The 23,820-nt window shown below is 32.5% G+C and overlaps 2 protein-coding genes across 2 annotated transcripts; one reads left to right on the plus strand and one right to left on the minus strand.

Moving 5' to 3' along the window:
- Positions 1-548: 548 nt before the first annotated feature.
- Positions 549-2,756, minus strand: LOC127138106 (uncharacterized). The gene is made up of 2 exons (XM_051064505.1): positions 2,614-2,756; positions 549-1,539 (listed from the first exon to the last, which is right to left on the minus strand). Exons 1-2 carry the CDS (start codon positions 2,754-2,756, stop codon positions 549-551), a joined length of 1,134 nt encoding a protein of 377 aa, XP_050920462.1.
- A 9,875-nt stretch (positions 2,757-12,631) lies between these two features.
- On the plus strand, positions 12,632-15,166 carry LOC127076399 (uncharacterized). The gene is made up of 3 exons (XM_051018042.1): positions 12,632-12,863; positions 12,937-13,113; positions 14,558-15,166. The coding sequence occupies exons 1-3, from the start codon at positions 12,797-12,799 to the stop codon at positions 14,920-14,922; spliced, it is 609 nt and encodes a 202-aa protein (XP_050873999.1). The 5' UTR covers positions 12,632-12,796; the 3' UTR covers positions 14,923-15,166.
- Positions 15,167-23,820: the final 8,654 nt, after the last annotated feature.

The following is a 23,820-nucleotide window of genomic DNA, read 5'->3' on the forward strand; positions in this document are numbered from 1 at the left end:
TCCATAAATGTTAAAGGAAAATGGTCTTTTCTAGCGGCTTGATTGAGCCTCCGGTAATCTATACACATCCTCCATTCCGTCACGGTTCTTGTCGGAATCAACTCATTCTTTTCATTTGTAGTCACCGCCATCCCTTCTTTCTTGGGTATCACTTGCACAAGACTCACTTAAACACTATCCGAAATAGGATAAATCATGTTGGCCTCCAATAATTTCACTATTATTTCCTTGCTACCTCTTTCATAGTAGGATTCAAACGACGTTGTGGTTGAGCTACCAACTTGTAATCCTCTTCCATCATGATTTTATGGATACAATAAGCCGGACTTATTCCTTTCAAGTAAAAAACACCCAACCCATTGCCTTTTAATTTTTATTCAAAACTTAAATCAATTTCTATTCTTCATTATTGGATAATACCTGCGAATAATCACAGGTTTGTGACCGCCCTCTTCAAGAAACGCATACTTCAAGTGTGATGGTAGCATCTTCAATTCAAGTTTAGAGTCATCTTTCAATTCTTCAACTTTGGCTTCAAGAGGAGGAATTTATTCTAATGCCTCAAGTTCTCTTAAGCATTCTTCAATCTCTTTTTCTTCATCTTTATTAAGAACTTTGAATGCATCGGTAAGAGTTTTCACAAGTGAAATGGATAAATGAACTTGTCTTTTCACATCCATAATGGTTTCATTAGTGTCATCCATTCGGAAACAATCTCTTTTATCTTGTGAGTGTTTCATGGCTTTAAAGAGGTTAAAACACACGTCTTCATCTTGAACTCTAACCTTCATTAATCCATCATCAATATCAATCACCATTCTTGCAGTCTTCATGAAAGGTCGGCCTAGAATCAAAGGTGCATTATCATCTTTTTCCATGTTTATAACAAAAAAATCAATAGGAAACAAGAACTTGTCCACCTTTACTAAAAAATCTTCAACTACTCCATGTGGACGAGTGATAGACTTATCGTCCAATTGTAATGTCATCTTTGTTGATTTCATTTCAATGTTGCTTAACCTTTGAACCACGGACAACAAAATCAAGTTTATGTTAGAACCCAAGTCAATAAATGCTTTGCCAATGTATACATTTCCTATGGTGACAGGTAATATAACCCTCCCAAGATCGATTTCTTTCCGTGGAAGAGTTCTTTGAATGATGGATCTACAAGTAGCATCGAGATTGATGGTTTCTTGATCCGTATACCTCATTTTCTTTATAAGAATGTCCTTCATAAACTTAGAATAAGTTGCCATTTGTTCAAGAGCTTTAGAAAATGGAATATTTATCTGCAAACGACTAATATATCCAGAAATCTTGCATAATTCCTTGTATTGTCTTTCTTGGAAGGAGCATGTGGATAAGGTAAGTGTTGAACCAGAATAATCTTCATCTTTTCCTTCTCCTCTTGAATTTTCTTCTTCTTTTCCTCTCTCCTTTTTCTTTTCTAACTCTTCCTTTTCATGTTTCTTATTTTCAACTAATTCTTCCTCTTTATTTTTTTCTAATTTAACCTCATCTTTTCTTCTTCTATTTCTACCACAACTTCCTCATTCTCAACATCATCACCAATGCCTTTTCCAATTTCTCTACCACTACGAGTTAGAATGGACTTACAATGCTCTTTCAGATTATCTTGAGTATTTTCATAAAATGTTCCTTTTTGTTGATCAACTAATTGCTTAGATAATTGACCAACTTGACTTTAAAGATTCTTGATGGCCGCCTGATTGCTCTTTTGATTTTCCATAGACATCTGAATGAATTAATTCAAAGTGTCCTAAATCTTAGAAGATCTTTCTTGGGATTGAGGATTCTGATCAAAATTATGATAAGGATTTTGTCTATTGGATGATACTCCTTCTTGTATCCTCCCTTGGCCATATTGTGCATTATTTCCTCTTTGTTGATAACACAGTTAGTTTGATATGGTGCCTGCCTTTGTTGGTAATGATTTTGATTTCCCATATAATTTACCTCTTCATTAACCGAAGGATAATAACCTATAGGATGATCTCCATTGCATAATTCCCAAGAAACAACTTGTTGATGTTTGATAGAAAGCTCGTGCATCTCTTTGAGTTGTTGTGGAAGCTTTGACATTTGCTTCATAAGTTCTTCCACTTGTTGAGATAACAACTTGTTTTGCGCCAAAATTGCATCATTTGTCCCCAATTAAATAATTCCAGCTTTCTTTTGAGTATACCCTCTATTGTGTTGCCTTTGGTGATCATTTAGTGTCTTTCGGTCAATAATGCCTATTGCATCATCTGCATTCTTAGACATGAAAAAACCACCAACAATTGCATCAAAAAGAAATTTTGGTTACGATTGAAGTCTATTACGAAAGATATGGATTTAAGTAAGTTCATCAAAACCACGATTAGGACATTTTCTTATCATTGACTTGTACCGCTCCCATGATCATTAAGGGATTCACTTAAACCTTGAGAAAATACTGCAATTGAAGTCTTGGCCTCCATAAATTTGTTGTGTGGAAATAATCTATCAATAAATTTCTCCTCTAACATATTCCAATATGTCATTGTTTAAGTTGGTTGATCAAGATAACACTCTTTCGCTTTTCCGATCGAAGAATGAGGAAACAACCTCATGAACACTTGTTCCTCTCCAGCTTCTGGAGCATCAAGTGTGTCGACAATCTCATAGAATTTGTTGAGATGAGTATATAGATCTTCATGTTCAAGACCAGGACTTAGAGCAATCTGTCTCCATCTCATGATTTCTTTCATTTTGTGCAGGTCGAACAACATGAGAATTTCTTTTTGGGCTATTGACACAAGTCCCTCTTATGATTACTTCTTCCACCATAGCTTCTTCACCAAATAGGAGTTGTTAAAGAAGTAGAAGTTGAAGTTCCTTCACTTTGTTTTCCTTGTTTGGCTAGTTGTATTCTCTTTTTGGTTTTGCTATTGAGCTTCCGAGCCGTTCTTTTAATCTCAGGATAAAAAAGAAGTTGATCTTTCGATAACTTTCATCGCATAAATAGAGTTCTGAAACACTAACCATACAAATTAACAAACATGAGATATTTAAAATAGAATAGTTTATAACGGTACAAAATGACTTAAAATAATACAAAGTGTTGATATGCTTGCAATATCTAAATGTTAATCCCCGACAACGACGTCATTTTGTTGAAACAGTTTTCGGTGGGTAAGTATTTTATATCGTCTCCACATGGATTAGTGCGATATCACTTTTGTTCTACAGTTAACAATATTGTAAGTAAGGGTTTCAAAGGGTTTTCGATTGTGAAAAGTAACATTCACTAGAGTTTGTAACAACGATAAAAAATTCGAACTTTAATGATGTAAAAAGTATGTCAAGATTAGAATTCATTAACCTATTTCACATGTATTTGATTAATCTTGACAAAAGGAGGTTTAGATACACATCATGGTAGCTGGCTTCATAAGATGGATGAAGAGATTCACAAGTATCAATGCTGAAAAGTCGAAGATTGATGCTCCAAAGAATTGATTATGAGTTCCTTTTATGTTTTTTGGTGTATTTTTCTATCAAAATGATATTCTAACCTAAAAATATGAAGTACAAAATTATATATACTAGGCTGAAAAAGAAGATCGCGCTAAGCCCCATCAGAGCGTGCTTAGTGCGACTATGTGACAAAAAGGATTAAATCGCACTAAATGTCGCGTTGAGCGTGAGACCTCATGTCTGGCAATCTCAAAGTGCCCTTTGACCATGCTAAGCATACAACCTCCTATCTCGCCTCATCTAAGCACATTTTGATCGCGCTGAGCCCAAGTTCAATTTCTTAATTTCCAACAAAAATGCATCTTGAAGCTTTTCTGCTGCCTTTTAAGTGCTCAATGCTTCAACTATGCAAGAAACCCTACAAAATGAAATGAATATGATAAAATTTTACGATATTTACACGATAAAACTAAAAACCAATTATCTATACTAAAGTTAAGGTTTTGCCATGAAATTCCAATTAAACCAAGGAAAAGGGCGATAAAATACTCTTGATTATATACAAAATTTGGCCTTTATCACCAACTAAAACAAAAAAGGAAACATAACAGATTTATCTATCAGACACCAAAGTCTTCAACCTTCGGCTCTTCTTGTCAATTCTACAACAACTCACCTAAAAACAACAACATAATTGGGGTGATATTACTAAATCTCTGTGGAGTTCGCTATCTTATGGGTCCACTCGGCTCTATAGGATTATGCTACTATTCTCGCACTACTAACAGTACTCTCACATATTAGATATACAACGAGAATTATGAAGCCCACTTCTCAACATACATGAATGTTATACTCACGACAGAACTTGTCATGTAGCTCAAGGGGATTAACCCAAAATAATCATAGAGATTTATTCGTCTGATATGGCCAATGGTATAACCCATCATCCATTGCACGAAAACATTGTCCATCAGATATAGCCAACGACAATACCCTACCTCCACTACGGAGATACACTATTTACCAGATATGGACAATGACACCCCTAGCTTCCACTGCGTGGTGATAATAAATCCATCAAATATGACCAACAGTAGTCTTACCCTCCACTGTATGTATTACACGCTCCTTCAAATATGACCAATGACACTCTTAGCCTCCACTAAATAAAAAGAATCTATCCATTAGATGTGACCAATGGTAGTCATAGTCTTTACTGTATGGATTACATAATCCACCAGATATGGCCAACAATGCTCTTATCCTCCACTGAATGGATATTCCTAAATCCTAAAGTCCTTTCCACCTGATATGGCTAACGACAGTACTCAGCTTCCAGCATGTAGAATACCATTTACTAGATATGGCCAACAATACTCATAGCATACACTACATGTAATAAACTTTAAAAAGTTACATTCACGAAAATTCTAAGGCCTTGACATTCACCTTAGTGTTCCACTTGATTCACTTTAGAATCAATGGATGTTGGTACTCGCTAAACTCGAAGTGCCATCGCACTTCCTATGAATTCAGACTGTTGGATCCTAACTCAATCCTAAGGTATCACTACTCACCAAGCAACCTCATTTAGGTAAGCATATGCATTTTCATAGTGTTATAACATTCTTTCCCTAATTAATCTCTTTTAGGGATAAATTTCTCACTTACCGATTATTTCATCAGGCAAACATATACACATTCCTACAACCATTAAGGTTTTCACTTTAACCTAATGATTACTCTATTATTCACTGGCGATTAAACGATCGGCTTAATCATAATATATCTATAATTCCATGTATCATATAATACATACTTCGGTTATGGTACAAATACAATCTTATAACCAACTACGATTTTGTAAACTGTGTTCCATTTCTAGTGAGTATTCAAGTGTCTTTGTCAGTTATTTTAGACGACACAAGCACACAACGGGTAGAAATACGTTCCATTAACCACTAGGGTATCATACATTGTGTCCCTCTATCGATGAGTATCCAAGTGCTTCTGCCAAGTATCTTAGGCTACACAAGCTCACTGTTCAACTGCATTCAGTGAGTATCCAAGTGTTTCCGTCAAGTATCTTAGGCTACACACTCACATCGTTATTATACGAGACGACACGTCTCTAATTAGCAAGTAGGATTTCATAAGTTGTACACGGTTTCAGGAAAATCCCAAGTATCCTCGTCAATTATTTTAGACGATACTTGCATACCATTTTGTATCATAAGGCGTTGTCATTGCCATATACACCGTTAATTAACCAGGCATAATATTTTTCAATGTGCTCATATTACATTTTTACTAATAGTTATAAAATGTATCTATTTGACTATGATACAAATTGATAGATTTTAAATTGACCAGATAGACACAAATTATAACATATTATTATATTAAAGAATAATCAACAACGATAAGAACGATGTATCATGTAGGATCTGAGATACGGACATAAGAAGAATGAGTATGAGAGGATTATTACCCTCATTGTCGTTTAGGGTTTTTATAGTATGTTAATTGTCTAATGGGGCGACACTTAAATAGCTAAACGGCTGAGGGCAAAGACCTCTCATTGGGCCCAACTGAATGTCCAACCCATCATGGTCCATTCAGACACAAAATCGAGTCAAATAATTCATCAATAATTAATGTTTTATAGGAATTGACCATAATATAATTTATTAATAATTAATTATGTCAATTCATATTTTATTAATCAAATAATTAATCTAACTATATATATATATATATATATATATATATATATATATATATATATATATATATATATATATTCAAAAATGTTTGTTTGTATATATATTGCGGTAGAAGGGATGCGTTTGGCTCACATTCTAGCATTTAAACATATGTTGTATGCTCACGCATGGGAGGTTTAAGCGTAACTTATATTACGGTAGAACATAAATAACATGTCCTTTTTGAAAGAGTTTAAATGTTGCCCTAAGGCGAAAAAATTTATTTGATTGGTTGTGATTGATTTTTGTCTGAGGATGAGTGTTGAAAATTGCCTTAATTTGAATTGCACTAAAGTCTATGGATGAAGGTGAATAATTTGGGCAACTGGGTTAAGCATCCCGTATCCAAAGATATTCAGAATAAGGATAAAAATACTCCCTCTTATTCCTTCTCCATTGCTTAAGGCTCGTGGCACACAGTTCACATTATAACTAACATGTGTTTTGAAAGAGAATAGTCTTTTTGTTTGTTTTGAAAAAGATGAGGCAATATGCTTGAAGGATGAAGCTCAACAGTGATCAAAGTCTTGATGTACTTCTGTCTCCAGAGTCTTAAATGTGGAGTCTTGACTTGAAGGCAAATGCAAGTGTAAAGTGTCCCAATCTAATCAAGTGATCAAGAGACTTATGATTACTCAATTGAATATAAGTTCTACGGGCATCAGAATTTTTTTCAGGATAAAGTCAAAACAAAGGCCAATATCAAGTGTGATTAATTGATCAAGAATGAACTTGATCAACTAATCAAGGGTATGATCATGCTAAAAACTTATTAAGCACATGGATTTATTTGATTAAAAAATAAGGTCATCAAGTTGGAATAAACCCTAATCTTTAATGAATTTAAAATTTAAAATTAAAGAGCTAAATCCAATTAAATTATAAAGTTAAACTTATCCTAATAGGATTCATACATTTTTTAGTGTTTATTTTCTATGTATTTTAACATGAGATTGTATGTGTATGAAAAAAGGTGTGACAAGAAGAAATAAATAAAAACAATAGTGATTAATCAACAATTAACTACTGCAGTAGGGTGCATAGGAATCGGTTTGACTTTGGTCAACTATTTGACCAAAAAGTCAACAGTTGTTCAAAAGTCATCTCTAGGTCAAATGTAGGTTTTCTTGTATAGAATTTACTTTAGGAATTTTTGTAATGTATTTGATGATTTTGTAATGGAAATTGGCCTTTTGAATGTAGTGTATGCCTTGTATTTCAAGAAAGTATGATTTCCCTCAAAAGTTGAATTTGAAATGTTAAGTCTTGAATTTGAACTTGACATCTTTGACTTGAATTTAAATTGCAATGCATTCTTGAATGAATTTGAATACCAAGTCTTGAATCAATTGAGCAACCAAATAACTAACCATGTAAGATCTCAACATAGAATGGTCAACAAAAAGTCAACCTTCCATGGTTGACTTTTCTTGACCAAAATCAACCTTGAAGCATGTCTTCCCAATCAATTGTCCATGATGTACTTATCATAATCAAGATGTCTAGATCAAGGATTGAGGTTTCACAAAGATTCAACTTAAGAATAAATATCAACCACCAATTTGTTGTGTCCATAATCCACAATGTCAAGATGAAGCGTAATGACCATAAACTTGCAAATCATAATTTAGTGCCTTGTATCTTAAATAACGAGAAACCTTTGAACTGATGATGTTATTTTGAAAATGAAATTATAAATGAATGTCTTATGATGGATGATTAGGGCATGTGAATATGCAGATGAAATGAGCCATGGGTTAGATGAAATGGAAAAGGTGGGGCAAAGTTTAGGGTATGACAATTCCCCTATCACTATGAAACCTCTTAATCTTCTTACTAAATTGATTTTAAATCTCATTCACATATACCTTAAACATGTCAAGCGCTTCACTTTTATTCTTCATTAAGTATACATAAGTATAATCAAAACAATCGTCAATAAAAGTGATAAAATAACATTTACTATTTCTAGTTAAAGTTCCATCTAATTTACATATATCAGTGTGTACAACATCTAGGGGATCAAATTTTTTTATTACTGATTTATATGAAGTCTTAGTTATTTTAGCTTGACTACAATATTCACATTTTTCTAAATCATTGACATTCAATTTCAGAATTAAGCCTAAGTTGCTTAAATTAGAAATATTTTCTTTATTAATGTGACAAAGTCTAGCATGCCAAATATTAAAATCACACAAAGAGTAAACAGAAGGAGATATTTTATTCAAATCAACATTCAACTTAAACATGCCATCAGTGGTGTACCATTTTCCAACAAAAATACCATTCTTAGTGGTGGTGTACAAATAAGCCCCAATAGACGGACTAAACTCTGCCTTATTTAAAAAAAACCAGGAACAAGATTCTTCATAATTTTAGGAACATGCATGATGTCCTTCAAGATTAAAGTCTTTCCTGAGGTGAAGTTCAACTCAATGTCTCCAATTCCAGCAATATTAGTGACGTGAGCATCTCACAGTAAAACTTTCTTATTTTTAGCATTTGTCTATGTCTTGAATATAACATTATCATATCAAACATGACGAGAGGCGCCCGTTGTTGGTGTAAGCCCTAGAGGCCAATACTTTTGGTACTTGTATCAAATTATTTATTAATAATAAAAAACTTTTTCTTTATTATGTTTGTTTAATAAAGTCCCTAGAATAGCTCTCCATTTAATGTATCAAGTGTGACTTAATCATGAGATCCCATTAAACATAAGGACATTATTCTTAAAGTATCCGTAGTCGAACTTTATTATGAAGTGGGATAACATTAAAGCATTAAGACTATTATGTATATAGACTGATGATCACATCTCATGGATCATGGATAAGGAGTTAACAAGTCTTAAACATAGGTATGAATATTAAGAGTAATATTTATACTGGATTGACCCGCTATGAGAATACTACATTGAATGTTATGCAAAGTGTCATAAGTTATTCTCATGGTTATAATGGTGTATACCACCATTCGACCTGAAACCACTATGGACTCTAGATGTAGAGTCGAGTGCCTTATTGATGATCAAACATTGTCCGTAACTGGATGACCATAAAGATAGTTGATGGGTACTCCACGAAGCATGCTGAGGGACATGAGTGACCTAAATGGAATTTGCCCATGTAATAGGATAAATTTCTATGAGCCCAATATTGAACTGGACAAGGATGACATAGTCTATGCCTTGTGTTCAATATAGACATAAGGGAAAAAGGGTAATTGTACATATAAGTATTATCACAAAAGGATTTGTCAGATCACATGACATTTTCGTGTCTTGGGTAGCAGTGATGTGTTGCTAGATACCGCTCACTATTTATTATGTTAAATACGTGATTTAATATAACTGCTAATGTCGCGAAAACCTACAAGATCACACACAAAAGGACAGATTGATGAGAGATAGAGTAACTAAGGAACACCATAAGGTACGATGCACTTAAGTGAATTGTAGAACATCGTAAGGTACGATGTACTTAAGTAGAATACGGAATTTGGTAAGGTACCACACACTTAAGTGATTTTGGCATATCATAAGATATGGGCCACATACACTTAAGTGGGCTTTTTAGCTTGCAGCCCACACAAGTGGTTCTATAAATAGAACTCTTGTGCAGAAGCATTTGTGCAGTTGTAATTTCATTTCTCTCTCTCTCTCTCTCTCTCTCTCTCTCTCTCTCTCTCTCTCTCTCTCTCTCATTCATTCGTAGCATCTAACATTGAGATTGAAGGAATCCGTTCATGTGGACTGAGTAGAGGCGTTGTCACCATTCAATGTTCGTGATCGCTCCGTAGATCTGCATCAAAGGTTTCAATCGCCACAAGAGGTAACAATTCTATCACTGATCATGCCCATTCGTAAGGATCACTAAAGGAGAAATTTTTAAATTCCGCTGCGTTTTGGATCGCTCTTCTCCTTCACCCGTGTGTATCTACCAACCATCACTTCCACCAACCATGTTGATTTCGATGATCATATCAATGAATTGCTCATCAGTCAGGTTAACTTGTGCATTAGAGCCAACAACAGGTTTAGGCACACTTTCACATCTCTTACCATATGACCCGATTTTTCGTATTTGAAACAAGTAATAACCAAAGCTTCATTTCTCTGAGGTGGTGGTTTTTGCCTAGAAATATGAGCAGATGGGGCCCTAGAGGGATTCCCATTCTTAATTCGGTTCATAGAATTGCAATTATGATTCTTTAATGGTTTTCCCATAGGCGTCAGAACTGCACCAAATTTCCTTTTGTTGTTAGAAACAACTAAGATTTCATCTTTCTGATCTTGTCTCTTAGCTTTCTCTTCAATTCAGAGGCGTGTGCTCAAACTCTCGATTGAAAACTCTTTTTTTTTTTAAGCAAATTTTTAAAATCTTTCCAACCAGGGGGAAATTTATCAATGATAACAACAATTTGAAACTGTTTGTCGAGGGGCATACCTTCTGTAATTATTTCATGAGCAATTTTCTGAAGTTCGTGGCATTGTGCTTCCACATACCTTTTATATACCATCTGACACTTTAAGTAGCGACTTACAACGCACTTCTTTGTTTCAGCTTCCTCAGTGTCATACGTCTTTTGTAGAGCTTCCCATGCCTGTTAGCAGTCTTACAGTTGTTGTAATAATCATACAGATCATCAGCAATATCGTTCAGAATGTGATTTTTACAGAGATAGTTATTCTTAAAATTCTGTACGAAGATATCAAATGTCGTATGTGATGTCACGACACTAATATCAGGACTTCACACAACAATAATAGTAAGCAGATAACAGATGTCATATACGATGTCACGGCACCAGGTTCATGACATGTCACACCAGAAACCATTACAATGTAAAAAGTAGAAAGTAAATAACGCAAGTAAGTTGTTAACCAAGTTTGGTGCAACGTCACCTACATCTGGGGGGCATCCAAGCCAAGAAGGAAATTCACTATAACAATATTAGTTTTAAGTTCTAAACAACCTCTGGTTTTACAAACTTCTCACCTAATCACTACCCATGGAATTTCTATCTAAGACTCTCCTAGACATGAGACCCTTCTCACTTCCCTTCAATCATACAACCGTGATAACAACTGAAAAACAATCAAAGAACAAAAGACACACTTCCAATGAGGCAGAATGCACTCTTGCTTAAAAGCTCATGAGTGATTCATAATTACAACTCAATAAACTCAGTCCAATTCAAGTATCAAAGAGATACTAGATTGACTCACAAATAACAACGACAACTAAACCCTAACAATGACAATTTCCAGCGCAACTTCGTTCTTTTCTTAGGTTTATAATCACCCTTTAAATAGCCTCAAAATAGCATGAGCTTCGGGCAAAAAAAATTAGCAGATCCAAAACAAATCAAATCAAATCTGATGTCTCCTTAAATATTTTGACATTTGTTCTGCATACTATTTGATCAAATCAAATCTGATGTCTCCTTAAATATTTTGACATTCATTCTGCAGAATCAAATCTGATGTCTCCTTAAATGTCTTGACATCCATTATGCAGAATCAAATCTGATTTCTCCTTAAATATTTTGACATCCATTTTACAGAATTAAATCTAATGTTTCCTTAAATTTTTCGACATCCAGTCTGCACCATCTTCTACATAATCAAATCAAATGTTTCCTTAAATGTTTCGACATCCAATCTGCACAATCTTCTTCATAATCAAATCAAATGCTTTCTTAAATGTTTCGACATCCATTATGCACAATCTTCTCCAAAATCAAATCAAATTTTATCTAATGTTTCCTTAAAATGTCTCAACATCATTTTTATGAAACAAGTGCACAACTAGAAACGAAACAAGAGTTCCTAAAATAAACCTTCTTGGACAGTCATATATGATAGTTGAATATTCAGAGAATCTTCAGATATCTCATAATAAAGTAAGTCTTCCAAGAAGTAAAACAAAACCTATAGAGATGTCCGATCAATATGTCACGACATCTTGCTGTGATACAAGTTCTAATAAAATTGTTGACAATCATAAAAACACAGAACTAAAAATTCTCATGCCATAGGTCGATTTCCTTCATGAGTTGTAAATCACTCGCAATAGATTCATCAATTTTAGCATTTCCATATGAATCCATAAAGTTCTTACCATTACTACTTTAGTAAAAATCTTTAAATTATATTTTTTATTCTTAATATAATAGTCACATTTTATAAGATTTTTTTATATATATTTGACTTTACTTTAAAATAGAAAATAAGTCAACACAAAGAGAAGGCAAAGGTACTATAGTTTATCTCAATAAAAGTTACTTTTAGTTTTTCTATTTTTTTATTGAACAATTTCTTCTAATTTAAATTGAAAATTTAGAAAAAAAAACATTTATTTCTCCTTAAAAAAAGACTTTTGCCACAAGAAAACTAATGTATCATTATTAGCCAACAAAAAAAAAATGTTAAACTAAAGCTAACACATTAAATTAAAAAGAAAAGTTTTGTAAGAAATTTTAGGGAAAAAAAAGAGTTTGGTAGTTTGGTTGCAGTGCATGGGAAGCAGAGTTTGATCTGTCTGGTGAAGAAAAGAATGAGTGAAGGTGGTGCTGCTGCCAATGGTTCTTCTCCAAAGCTTTATGCTCACAAGCCCCGAAAAGGTTTGTTCTCTCTCTTTCTTTAAGAGAGATCTCTTCTCTTGTTTCGATTCATAGTCTCTGTATTTGTTAACAGCGCAACTGAAGCAATTTCGAGGGCAACACAAACCAAAGGAGTTCTCTTCGCCACCGGTGATGGGAACTCAAACGGCTACCCTCCCGCCGCCACCGCCACCGCCGCCCAAGGAATCCTTTATTCGGCGCTACAAGTTCCTTTGGCCTATGCTATTGGCTGTCAATCTCGGAGTCGGAGGTAATTTTTCTTAATCCTCAAAAACCCTAAATTCGATTTTTTTGGTTAGTTTTTTTTTTGTCCTTTTGCATCCTTGAATTTTTTATTCTGTTTGTTGAGAAATCGGGGAGGCTAAATTGAAACTACAAGTTGAGTGTTGTTTAGTTTGGCTTAGCTGTGTTTGGTTTTGATGCATTCTGTATATAAAATGGGGTACCGGTACGATGCTCAATTAGGTGGCATCTGACTTTGACAAGTTGGTTCGGGAGGGTGATGTTTGAGTTAGTTAGATCATAAGTTCTGGGCTTAATGGTCTTCAGACCATCAAAATATGTTGGATGGCTTATTACATTTCGACTTGGTATTTGAATTTTGAATCCAATATATAAAGTCGGAATGTAAGAATGGAGATTTCCCAATCTGCAGTGAGTCCAATTCGTTGAAATCTTAGGGGAGGAGATGGTTATACTAAATGTGGGGTTTGAGTGGGGACCAGGAAAAATGGGAAGAGATGAGTTGGTTATGAATGGGGAGGGGACATGATTTTGCAAGGTAACCAGATATATGGTTTTAATGTAATCGGCCTTGGTCTGGAGCAGGAACTTAAAACTTGTAGCTACTTTTAGTGTTCTTCCTTTACTCTTTGTTATTCTGAAGTTTGATCCATGTTACCGACCCCACTTAGTGGGCTAAGGTTTAGTTGTTGTTTCTGTTGTTGTTATTCTGTTTATACTTTATATTCATCTTCTATTGGTATACTCATGTTTCTGCAATTTGAATTCAACTTTAATGTAGAATCCTTTATCTCCTTTGATGTTATCCGTGTTCTGGTTTGTACCAGAGAGTACCTTATGTCTTTGTTGTTGCGATTCTTGTTTGATTCTTATTTTCTAAGTAATGATGGTTGAGGTTGTTGGTAGCATCATTTCTTAGATCTGTTGGCTAGTTTTCTATTATTGCAAATTTGAAGGTTCTATGGTTTTGGCAATCATTGTTATAATATATAGTTTTCTTTGCATTGATTCACTCAAACATGTTTTGACTAACAAAAATAATCAAGTTCATGCCTATCTAACGTTTGAAACAGTATTATTAGATTACAACTTGCTGTAATTCTTACAATTTCATGATTTATCAATACATCAATATACATATTTACAAAAGATCTATTTCTGTGTAAAGGCAGAGGTGGGGAAGGGAAGAGAGGGAAAGGGGAGAATTTTTTTAATAAAGTGTGTCTGGTTCGACTAGGAGAGTGGAGAAATTTTAATGGAGGAAAGTACAAAATTACATTTTAATTCCATGGTGATATTTAAATTGACATTAAATGAAGTGACATTTCAGTCCAAATAAAGAAGAATTATGATCTTCTTCCAGAACCCTCTGTTTTGGAGGAGAGCTAAAATTGGCTTTTGGAGGAAACTTGTTGCTAGATACGTGACTGACTAATGTTTGAATTCTGTAGTTTATTTGTTTGCAAGAACAAGCACAAAGAAGAAAGATGCTGCGGAGGAGGAAAAAGATGCAGCAAATCAAATTCCAGCTAATGGTACAACAAGTCTCGTTTCAGCTAATGGTACATCAACTCCCATTTCAGTTAAAGATGCTCTAGCTCTTCTTGCTGAAAGATCTGTCTCCCCACCATCTTATGCAAATCCCGCGATCAAACGAGAACCAATTCCGGAAGGCCAACAACGGGAACTCTTCAAGTGGATATTGGAAGAAAAGAGGAAGATCAAACCGAAAGATGAAGAGGAGAAAAAGAGAATTGAAGAAGAGAAAGCTCTACTTAAAAGCCTTATCCGGTCAAAATCTATCCCAAGTATCTAATGATGATGTTCTCCTATCTTTGTCCAAAGCGAAAAAAGAAATCAAGAATGTTTTTGAATTCGGATATACTTGAGTTGATTCCTTCAATGGTTCTCTTTTTTGGTTGCTTGGTTGGTTGATGAATTTTAGATTGTACATTTGTTTAGATTGTCATAATTTGTCATTTGAAAATTTGGGTGTGGCCCATTGTTTATTTCTTAGTAGACAGTTATACAAGAAATCGATGTCACTTGATGTCCTATAATTAGGGGTGTGCATGGTTCAAAACCATAATCAAATTGAACCAAATATATGGATCAGTTTGATTTTTAAAACCGCTTTGATAAAACCGGTTTATATTTTTAAAATCGGTTTATGTTTGGATCGGTTTGGTTAATAACCGGTTTGTACTAAAAAATTAATTTTTGTTTGGATCAATTTTAAAACCAAATTTCCCTCAAATTTAATTTTCATTCCAATAACTTATTAACTCTATCCAATCGCTCTTGAAATCAATCACTATTTTTAAATCTCAATCTGAAAAATCAAAATTAAGTAATTACCTATAAGATAGAAAAAAAATCAATTTTAAAAAAAGAGTTTTATAAATCGGTATTTTTCAAATCAGTTTTTTATTTTCTTTAAAAAAACAGTTTTATAAAAAAAACAATTTTATAAAAAAAACAATTTAAAAAAATTATAAAAATAAATCAAGTTTAAAAAATCATACGATGCAGTTTTATTGACGGTAGTTTTTTGCAGCTTCTCAATTTTATTTAAGAGGATAATGATCAACAATGCCACATTTAATTTTACAATAATAAAAAAGTAAAGTAATTGTCACGTCATAAAAATAACTTACTAGTTGTAAGGAGAAATTAAAATGATAAAATTTTCGTTGACTTTTTTCAAAACTCACAAATAACTAGGGACACTTGTTTTCAGTTTGTTTTCTTTGCAAATATCCAAATATACACGAAAAAAACATTGAAAAACAAATTGTATACTAATACTATATTTTCTATACAAATCTTTAAAAACAGAAATCAATAGAAACAATTCACAACCAATTAAAGCTAAGAAAATGGAAAAAAACAACTCCATAATACAACACATAATTACAAATTTACTACTCACAGAATTTGACTTGAACATGGTTAAAGAACACCAACATGAAAGCAAACATCACAACTTTCGATACCATTTACAATACGATGCAGGTTTTGATGAGTTTGGAATTTGAAGAATGATGAAGAGAAAAAAAAAATGAAAAAAGTTTGGATTTTTGAGAATTAGGGATTCTGAAATTTGTGTTTTAGATTGATTTGAAATGATTAATGAAAAATGGTAACCGTTTACTTGAACCGGTTTGTAATAATGGTTACCGGTTTTTTTTTTTAATTTGATAAATGGATCACCAATTTCAAAATATAATTTTGGGTTGGGTTTTAAAGTTTGGATTAATTTGGATAGGAATTTGGTTCATGGTTATTGGTTATTTTGCACACCCCTAACTATAATACATTTGTTCTGTTATAAGATATCATGTGCATTTTCAATAACCTTGTTTGTTAATGAATAAAACTAGATTTGAGTTGCACTTTAGAGGAATAATCACATGCCAAGTGAAGAGTTTGTTCAAAACTTCAAAACTTCATATGTTGAGGCTTTATGGAGAGATTCACATGGGCGTTATCTTGCATGCTCCAAGAGAATATACAAATAAATGTTCTCAACTATTTTGTTTAGTAATTACTTAAGGCTTAAATATACTGGTCTTTATAATATGTTAGATTTTTTATTAACTAGTAAAATGAAAAATTAGATACACTATGAAAAATATATTCCCTCTGGTCCTATTGATTAAGAAAAAGTAGATTCTTGTTAATGGTCTATGCAAACAGTCATGACAAACTCATCATGTTATTATCAACTTATGGAAGATCTTAATGAACACTACAAGTCTACAATAGTGCGCGGACAAAAACTAAGGGTACATCAGGTCGGGCTTACTTTTGAGATCCTTGGAGAAGAAGTTCTGTGGCACTCTTCATCTTCTTATTTTTTCTCATCTTCAATTTCTGTGGTACTCTTCATCAAATGTTTTAGTTATTTGAGAAATGTATGTATTGAATCACTTTTCTTTTGCAAAATCACCATAGCTCTTTGTGATTTCAACAGATCCACCTGTACTACAGTTATTATTGAACATGTTAGAATAATTCATGTCATGAACTCTTGGAAGTATGCTATAATGAATGATAAGCTTTTAAACGTAAGCTATAAGTAACTTACTCCAACCATCTGATTCACTAAAACGAAAATGGTAAAATCACCTATCATAATTACACAAAAAGCAGAACCAAAAATACTAACTAGTAATCTCTTAAAGGCTATCCGAGACATCCATGTGTACCACCTCCAAAGGAAACGTAAGAGAATGCCCATGCCACCTTGTCTTCTTCCCTCCCTATAGCATATCTATCAGGGTCATTAAAAATGTTGGGTAAACTGTTTGCAAATGCAGGGATGTAGCAACTATATGACCCTTGGGAGTGTCATACTCTTTCCCTTCTCTTGTAGTGACACTTAAATCACTCTGAGCTACGAATCAGTCTCAAGGCTTCTTTAATGCAGCTGTACACTGTGATCAACTCTATCGTCGTCTTTTTATTTATTTATCAAATAACATTTTTTTTTGTGAGCAACAAGACACTTTGTAATAAGTGTGTGAGTTATTTTACTTATAAATGCTTAAGTCTCAACATTTCTAATCAATATTAAGTTTTTCTACACATATTTATTATTCTCAATAGTTCTTTGATTTTTCGGATGCTTCTTTCATAAAGATATAATGTTTGCAAAAATATCAGCAAGCTTGTGGAGAACACTAATTGGAAGCATTATGTTGTCTTCATGCTCATACTTCAAATCAACTTCACCACTTAAAATTGACAGATGATCAGATGCTCAAGCTCATACATCAAATCAACTTCACCACTTAATCCCTACTTTGAGAAATAGTCCTCTAGTTTTGGTTTATTTTTAGAAACAACACAACTCAGCCAAAGAAAGCTACAACATACAAATATATGATTATTAACATAAAGAAACAAACTATCAAGTCAAGTCTAAATAGAATTCAAAAGATTACTCAACTTATCATATATTAGAATATAATCGGGTCGCAGTAAATTTTTTTTGGTTACATTGGGAATTTGGCTCCATGAAAAATGTGGAGTTAATAATCATTGATTACTTTTTCCATTCCATTTTAATTAGTTTTGTGTATGAAGGTGGGTTTAAGCCTTTAAGGTTATCATCCAAGTTTACTACGTCGCGCATGAAAACTTAACATATTTATTCATAAATAAAACAAAAGAAATCTGATTATTTGATAATTTTATTTAATAAGTGGTATTTCATATATTTAAATTAAAATTTAATAAAAATTATTATATTTAAAAAAATTTAAATAACATAAAACAACTGTCCTTTATTTTTAATTTTTTTTACACGATACATCATTTTTCTAATAAATAATAATTATATTTAGATTAATATGATTCTATCCAATGTCTTAATATCATACATTTAGTAAGGATGAGAGGATCGTAATTCATGGCACAAATCACACCCTTCATTTCTATTTATTCTATTAAAGTATAGAAAGAAATCACCGTGTATGGCAAGTATATCTATACCCAATTGAAATGGAAATTAGGTAAACAAAATATTAATGTTTCACAAAAATTGAAGATGACAATTGTCTCCAATTTATTCTTTGTTTCCAATTAAGTGTTTCTTCTCCGAAGAAAATGTCACAATTGAGATAATTCTGTATCAACTTTGGAACTTCTTTTTATTCAATGTTTTAGTCTTCTTTTTATTCAATGTTTTAGTCTTTTGAAATCTGATGCAATTTATAAAAACTTTGTGGCGGTTGTTGGTGATTTGGTTATGAAATTACTCTCCAATGTTTTTCTTTTCTCGGCATATGAGTCAAGACTCTAGGACTCTAGGTCTTTTCCTACCCATCAAAAGAAATTAGGAAAAAGAAGGAGAGTTTGAGACAAGTTTTATCTAGAATATTTTGGGCTCTAAAATCTAATAGTTTTACCTTTCAAATAATAATGACAATTTTTTGAATGGATTAAAATGATTGCAGAATTTTAATTGATAATGTAGAATCATGTGAGACAAATTCATGATCATGAAATTTATTACTATTATAAAATTACTATTAGTTTAAATTATATGTGAATCAATTTATTTATTTATAATAAAATAAGATTAAAGTGAAAATGATGTAAGACTAAAAATAAATTGAGGTGATATTGTGAAAATTTTCATGTTTTAATTAAATGAACTTGATCTCATGCGTTCAATATTTATAGCCATATTATCACACTATTATTATTTTCAATTCAAGTAGTTGTCTCTTTCAATATACATGATATACCTAATACATATCACATTTTTTAAATTTCAATACAATTTGATGTGGATAATTAATATATACAATTTATCTGATATATCTCATTTTTTTTAATTTCAATATAAGTTGTTGATGCATAATTATTATCATGCATATCATATTCTTTTATAAATAATTTTATTAAGACGTATTATCTTAAATGGAATAGATTATTAAGACTGATGAAATCTTTATTTGACACTGTTTACATACTTTTTACACTTTGGTTTGTCTCCTTGTAGGGGAAATGTTCTTAATCGAGAGGCATGGAAAATTTAAAGGATATTTCAAGAAGTTTAAGACTATCAAATAAGTTCAAGAATTTGTTTGTGTACTGATCTACAAAGAATATATGATATACCTTTTAGATTAAAATATTGTTTAGTTTTTACATGATTCTTTCAGATTCATTGATGTAAATAGCATTTTGAAAAGTTCTAGAATGTGATTATGTAGTAATCTACAAAGTATACCTCTTAAATTAGGATATTGTTTAGTTTTTTTTGTTAATTCTGTTTGATTCTTTGACATAAGTATCTTGGGTTTTAATAAGAATGTGAAATGTGATTTGTTTTCATTCATTGAGTTTTTTTATAAATCAACGGACTTTAATATAATAGTGTATAAGTCCAAATTGGTATTTTAAGAATGTCAACAAAAGGGCTCACTTGACAATTGTCCGGTTAAAGTGAGATTTCTCCCCCAATTCTAATGTTCATAATTGTGTTTTGACCAAATTTAAGATATTTGTTTTACATTGAAGTTGCATATCACTGTTATTATTTTGATCACTTGTCTTTTAATCTTTTGATTTTGATTAATGATTTTATTGAGTCTCCTCGTTGATTGCAATTGTCTGAATTGATTTTTAGATATGATTTTTAGATATGTATTTTAGCATGCATAAATCAAAGTATTTGATTATAGCCTACTCAATATGATTGAAATCAATATATTAAGTTTTTTAATCAAGAACTATGTTTGAGAACGATTCAAGCTATAATTATAGTAGAATCTCAAAAATCCTTTGAAATTTTGTAAAATTGAGGTTCTGTATGTGTGATTCTAATCACAAAGTTTGTATGACTCGAATCAGACTCAGTTCATAAAATTGAGGTGTTTTATTAGTTAAAGAGTTTAAACACAATTTACTTAGCGTTAGTTAATTATATGACTAGGGGTATTCTATTGTTTTCGATAACTTGAGTTGCTTAATTGAACATAAGGCAAGTAAAAGTTTTGTGTTTACGGGTTTTACGATTGATAATATCTATTTGTTTGACTTGGATGATATGTCAATGTATGGTACTAAATGTTTTGGCACTAAGAAAGAAGATTACGGGCTATGACATAGAGGTCTAGGATGTACATTTTGACTTAATAAACAAGGTATCATATAAGAATCTAGTAGTTGGTCTACCAAAAATAATTCTAAAGATAAACTTTGTGATGCTTTCCAAATGGGAAAACGAATGATATTGTCTTTTAAATCGAAAAAGGTTGTTTCAACTTCAAAACCTCTCGAGCTTTTCCATCTAGACTGCCCTTCAAATACAATAAGTTTAAGCAGTAACTATTACAAGTTTATAATTATGGACGACTATTCTAGATTCACTTGAACGCTCTTCTTATCCCAAAGCTTTCATTAATTTTTTAAGCTTGTCCGAAATCTTTGCAATTTGAAAAGTATCACACTCCCGTTGTGATCATGATGGTGAGTTTCTAAACCATCAATTTGAGAACTTTTGTAATGAAAATGAGGTTACTCATAACTTATCATGTTCGAGAACTCCATGACAAAATGGTGTTGTTAAGCGCAAAAATCGTGTTTTAGAAGAATTGGCTCAAACAATGATAAGCGAAATAAGTTTGCCTAAGTATCTCCTATTAGTTACTAAAAGGCAGGAAAACCAGTATCTCCTATTTTTGTGTGTTTGGGTGCAATGTTTCATTTTAAATAATGGAAAGGACAATCTTCCTAAGTTTGATGCTAAGTATGATGAAGGTATATTTCAGGGTAGTCGTCTTTGAGTAAATCATATAGAGTTTAAAATCATAGAATATCATCTGTTGGAGATTCGTTCATGTGGCTTTTGATGAATCCTCACCCTGAAAGACGAGGAAATGTTGATTCTATGATATTTCAAGTGTGATAACAAAAAACTGGATCAACGATGACATTCCAAAGAGGATCCTTCTTCATCAACCAGAGCGGAAATTATTAAAGATAAAGAGGAAAGTGAACAAGAGGAAGATAAAAAAGAGACCTCACTATAACTACCTCTAGATTAGATTGTTACCAAGGATCATCTGTGGATAAGATACTTAGAAATATCAAGAAAGGTGTAAGTACAAGATCTCAGGTTAACAATTTATGTAAGTATTCTTCTTTCTTCTCCCAAATTGAACCTAAAACTATATTTAATGCTTTACTTGATGAGGGATGGCTCCTTGATATGTAAGAAGATCTCATTCAATTTAAATAAAATGATGTATGAGACCTTGTTCCATGTCCATCTGAAGGAGTTGAGTATGTGGAGACTTATGCTCATTTTGCTCGTCTTGAAGCAATACCGCTCCTTTTGGCATTTGCCTGCTGCCTGGATATTAAGTTTTATCAAATGGATGTTAAATAAGTTTTTCTTAACAACTTTATAAACAAAGAAGTCTATGTCTCTCAACCACCTAGTTTTGAGGATTACAAAAATCTAGATTACGTTTTAAAACTTAAACGAGCCATCTATGGTCTCAAACAAACTACTAGAGCTTGGTATGAGCGCCTTTGTGGATTTTTGATCAAACAAGGATTTTATCATTGCAAATTAGATACTAATTTGTGTTTTATAAGTAAATCAAAGCATGTTCTCTTATCTTCCATCACCATCTCACCAACTTGTTACTGCATTTATCTGTAACTGTTAGGAGTTGTAATTTGATGTTTTGTAGAAAAGCTAGTATTCATCTGTGTTGAAGTAGCTAGTCAAAGTAGTAAGAGTCATCTGTATTGACAGAGTCGAATACATCATTTAGTTGTTGTGTTGAAGCCAAAATATAACTTATATGTTTTGGGATTGGGTTGTAAGTTTTGAGCTTGGGCATTTGTTACCTATATATAGGCATAGCTTTGTATTTTTCAAATAACAACTTCATTGTAATCACTTAAGCGTTTACTCAATAATATTCTCTCTTTTCTCCCTTCTTATTCTTCTTGAAACCCTAATTGTTCCATCAGTTCCAACAAATTGGTATCAACGAGCCCGATTGTGATTCAGAGAGAACCTGTAATGGCAAACGATAATATAACATCAACACAATTTCCAGCGAATCTACCGATTTTCAAAGGTGATAACTACTAGAGGTGGGTTGCGCAGATGAAGGGCATGTACAAATTTCAAGATGTGTCTGAAATCATGAATGGTGGAGTACCGACATTGGAAGTGAATGCAAATGATTTTCAAAAAGCTACGCACAAGGATCAATGGAAGAAAGATGGAAAAACTTTGTTCTTGACTCACCAATGTGTGGATCCTAACGTGTTTGAGAAGATTATTAAAGAATAAACTTTAAAGGGAGCGTGAGACAAGTTAAAGAACTTGTACGGAGGAGACGAAAAACTGAAGAGGATGAAGTTGCATACATTGAGAAAATAATTCGATATGACTCAGATGAAGGAAGATGAATCAACCTTGGAATAATTTTCGCATGTGGTGTTGTTAACGAACCAGATGAAGGTGTGTAGTGAATCAATCAACGATTTATAGAAGATTGAGAAAGTGTTGAGATCTTTGGCTGCAAATTTTGATTACATTGTAGTGTTTATTGAAGAGTCCAAGAACCAAGTTGAGATGAAGTTGAAAGAACTTCAAGCTTCATTAGAGGTCCATGAGATGAGGCTGAAGCAGAGGAAATCAAAAAGGGAGAAGGTGGCTGAACAAGCATTGCAAGCGAGATTCACCAAGAATTCTGAAAAAGAGAAAGCAAAACTGAGAAAGACTTTTACTAGTGATGAGAAATCAAGCAAGATGATTAAAAAATATAAAAAAAATCAATCATAATTTTTTTTAAACGATGATTAAAGTTATAAAAATTAAAATATGTGAACTAAAATTTCATTTAAGCTTAATTTATATTAAACAATGTTACTCATAATGAAATATCTACATACAAAGTATTAACTTATGAAACACACAGATAACTATACTATAATAAATTGGTACTTTCATTTTCTTTTTAATTGTAAAAACAGTTTATATATAAGTTCTTTTATGATCATATATAAGCATTCATTTAATTAGCAGTTTGGTAATTAATTAAGTTTATATCTAGTTTTCCATTGGGTGGGAGTAATATTATTTCCTTTTGAAACCATGTTCTGCACAAATTTTGGCATTTAAAACAGTCATATAAAATTGGTAGGAAGTTTGTCTTGTATTGGAGCAGCT

The sequence above is a fragment of the Lathyrus oleraceus genome, chromosome 4 (assembly GCF_024323335.1).
Source record: "Lathyrus oleraceus cultivar Zhongwan6 chromosome 4, CAAS_Psat_ZW6_1.0, whole genome shotgun sequence".
NCBI lineage: Eukaryota > Viridiplantae > Streptophyta > Magnoliopsida > Fabales > Fabaceae > Lathyrus > Lathyrus oleraceus.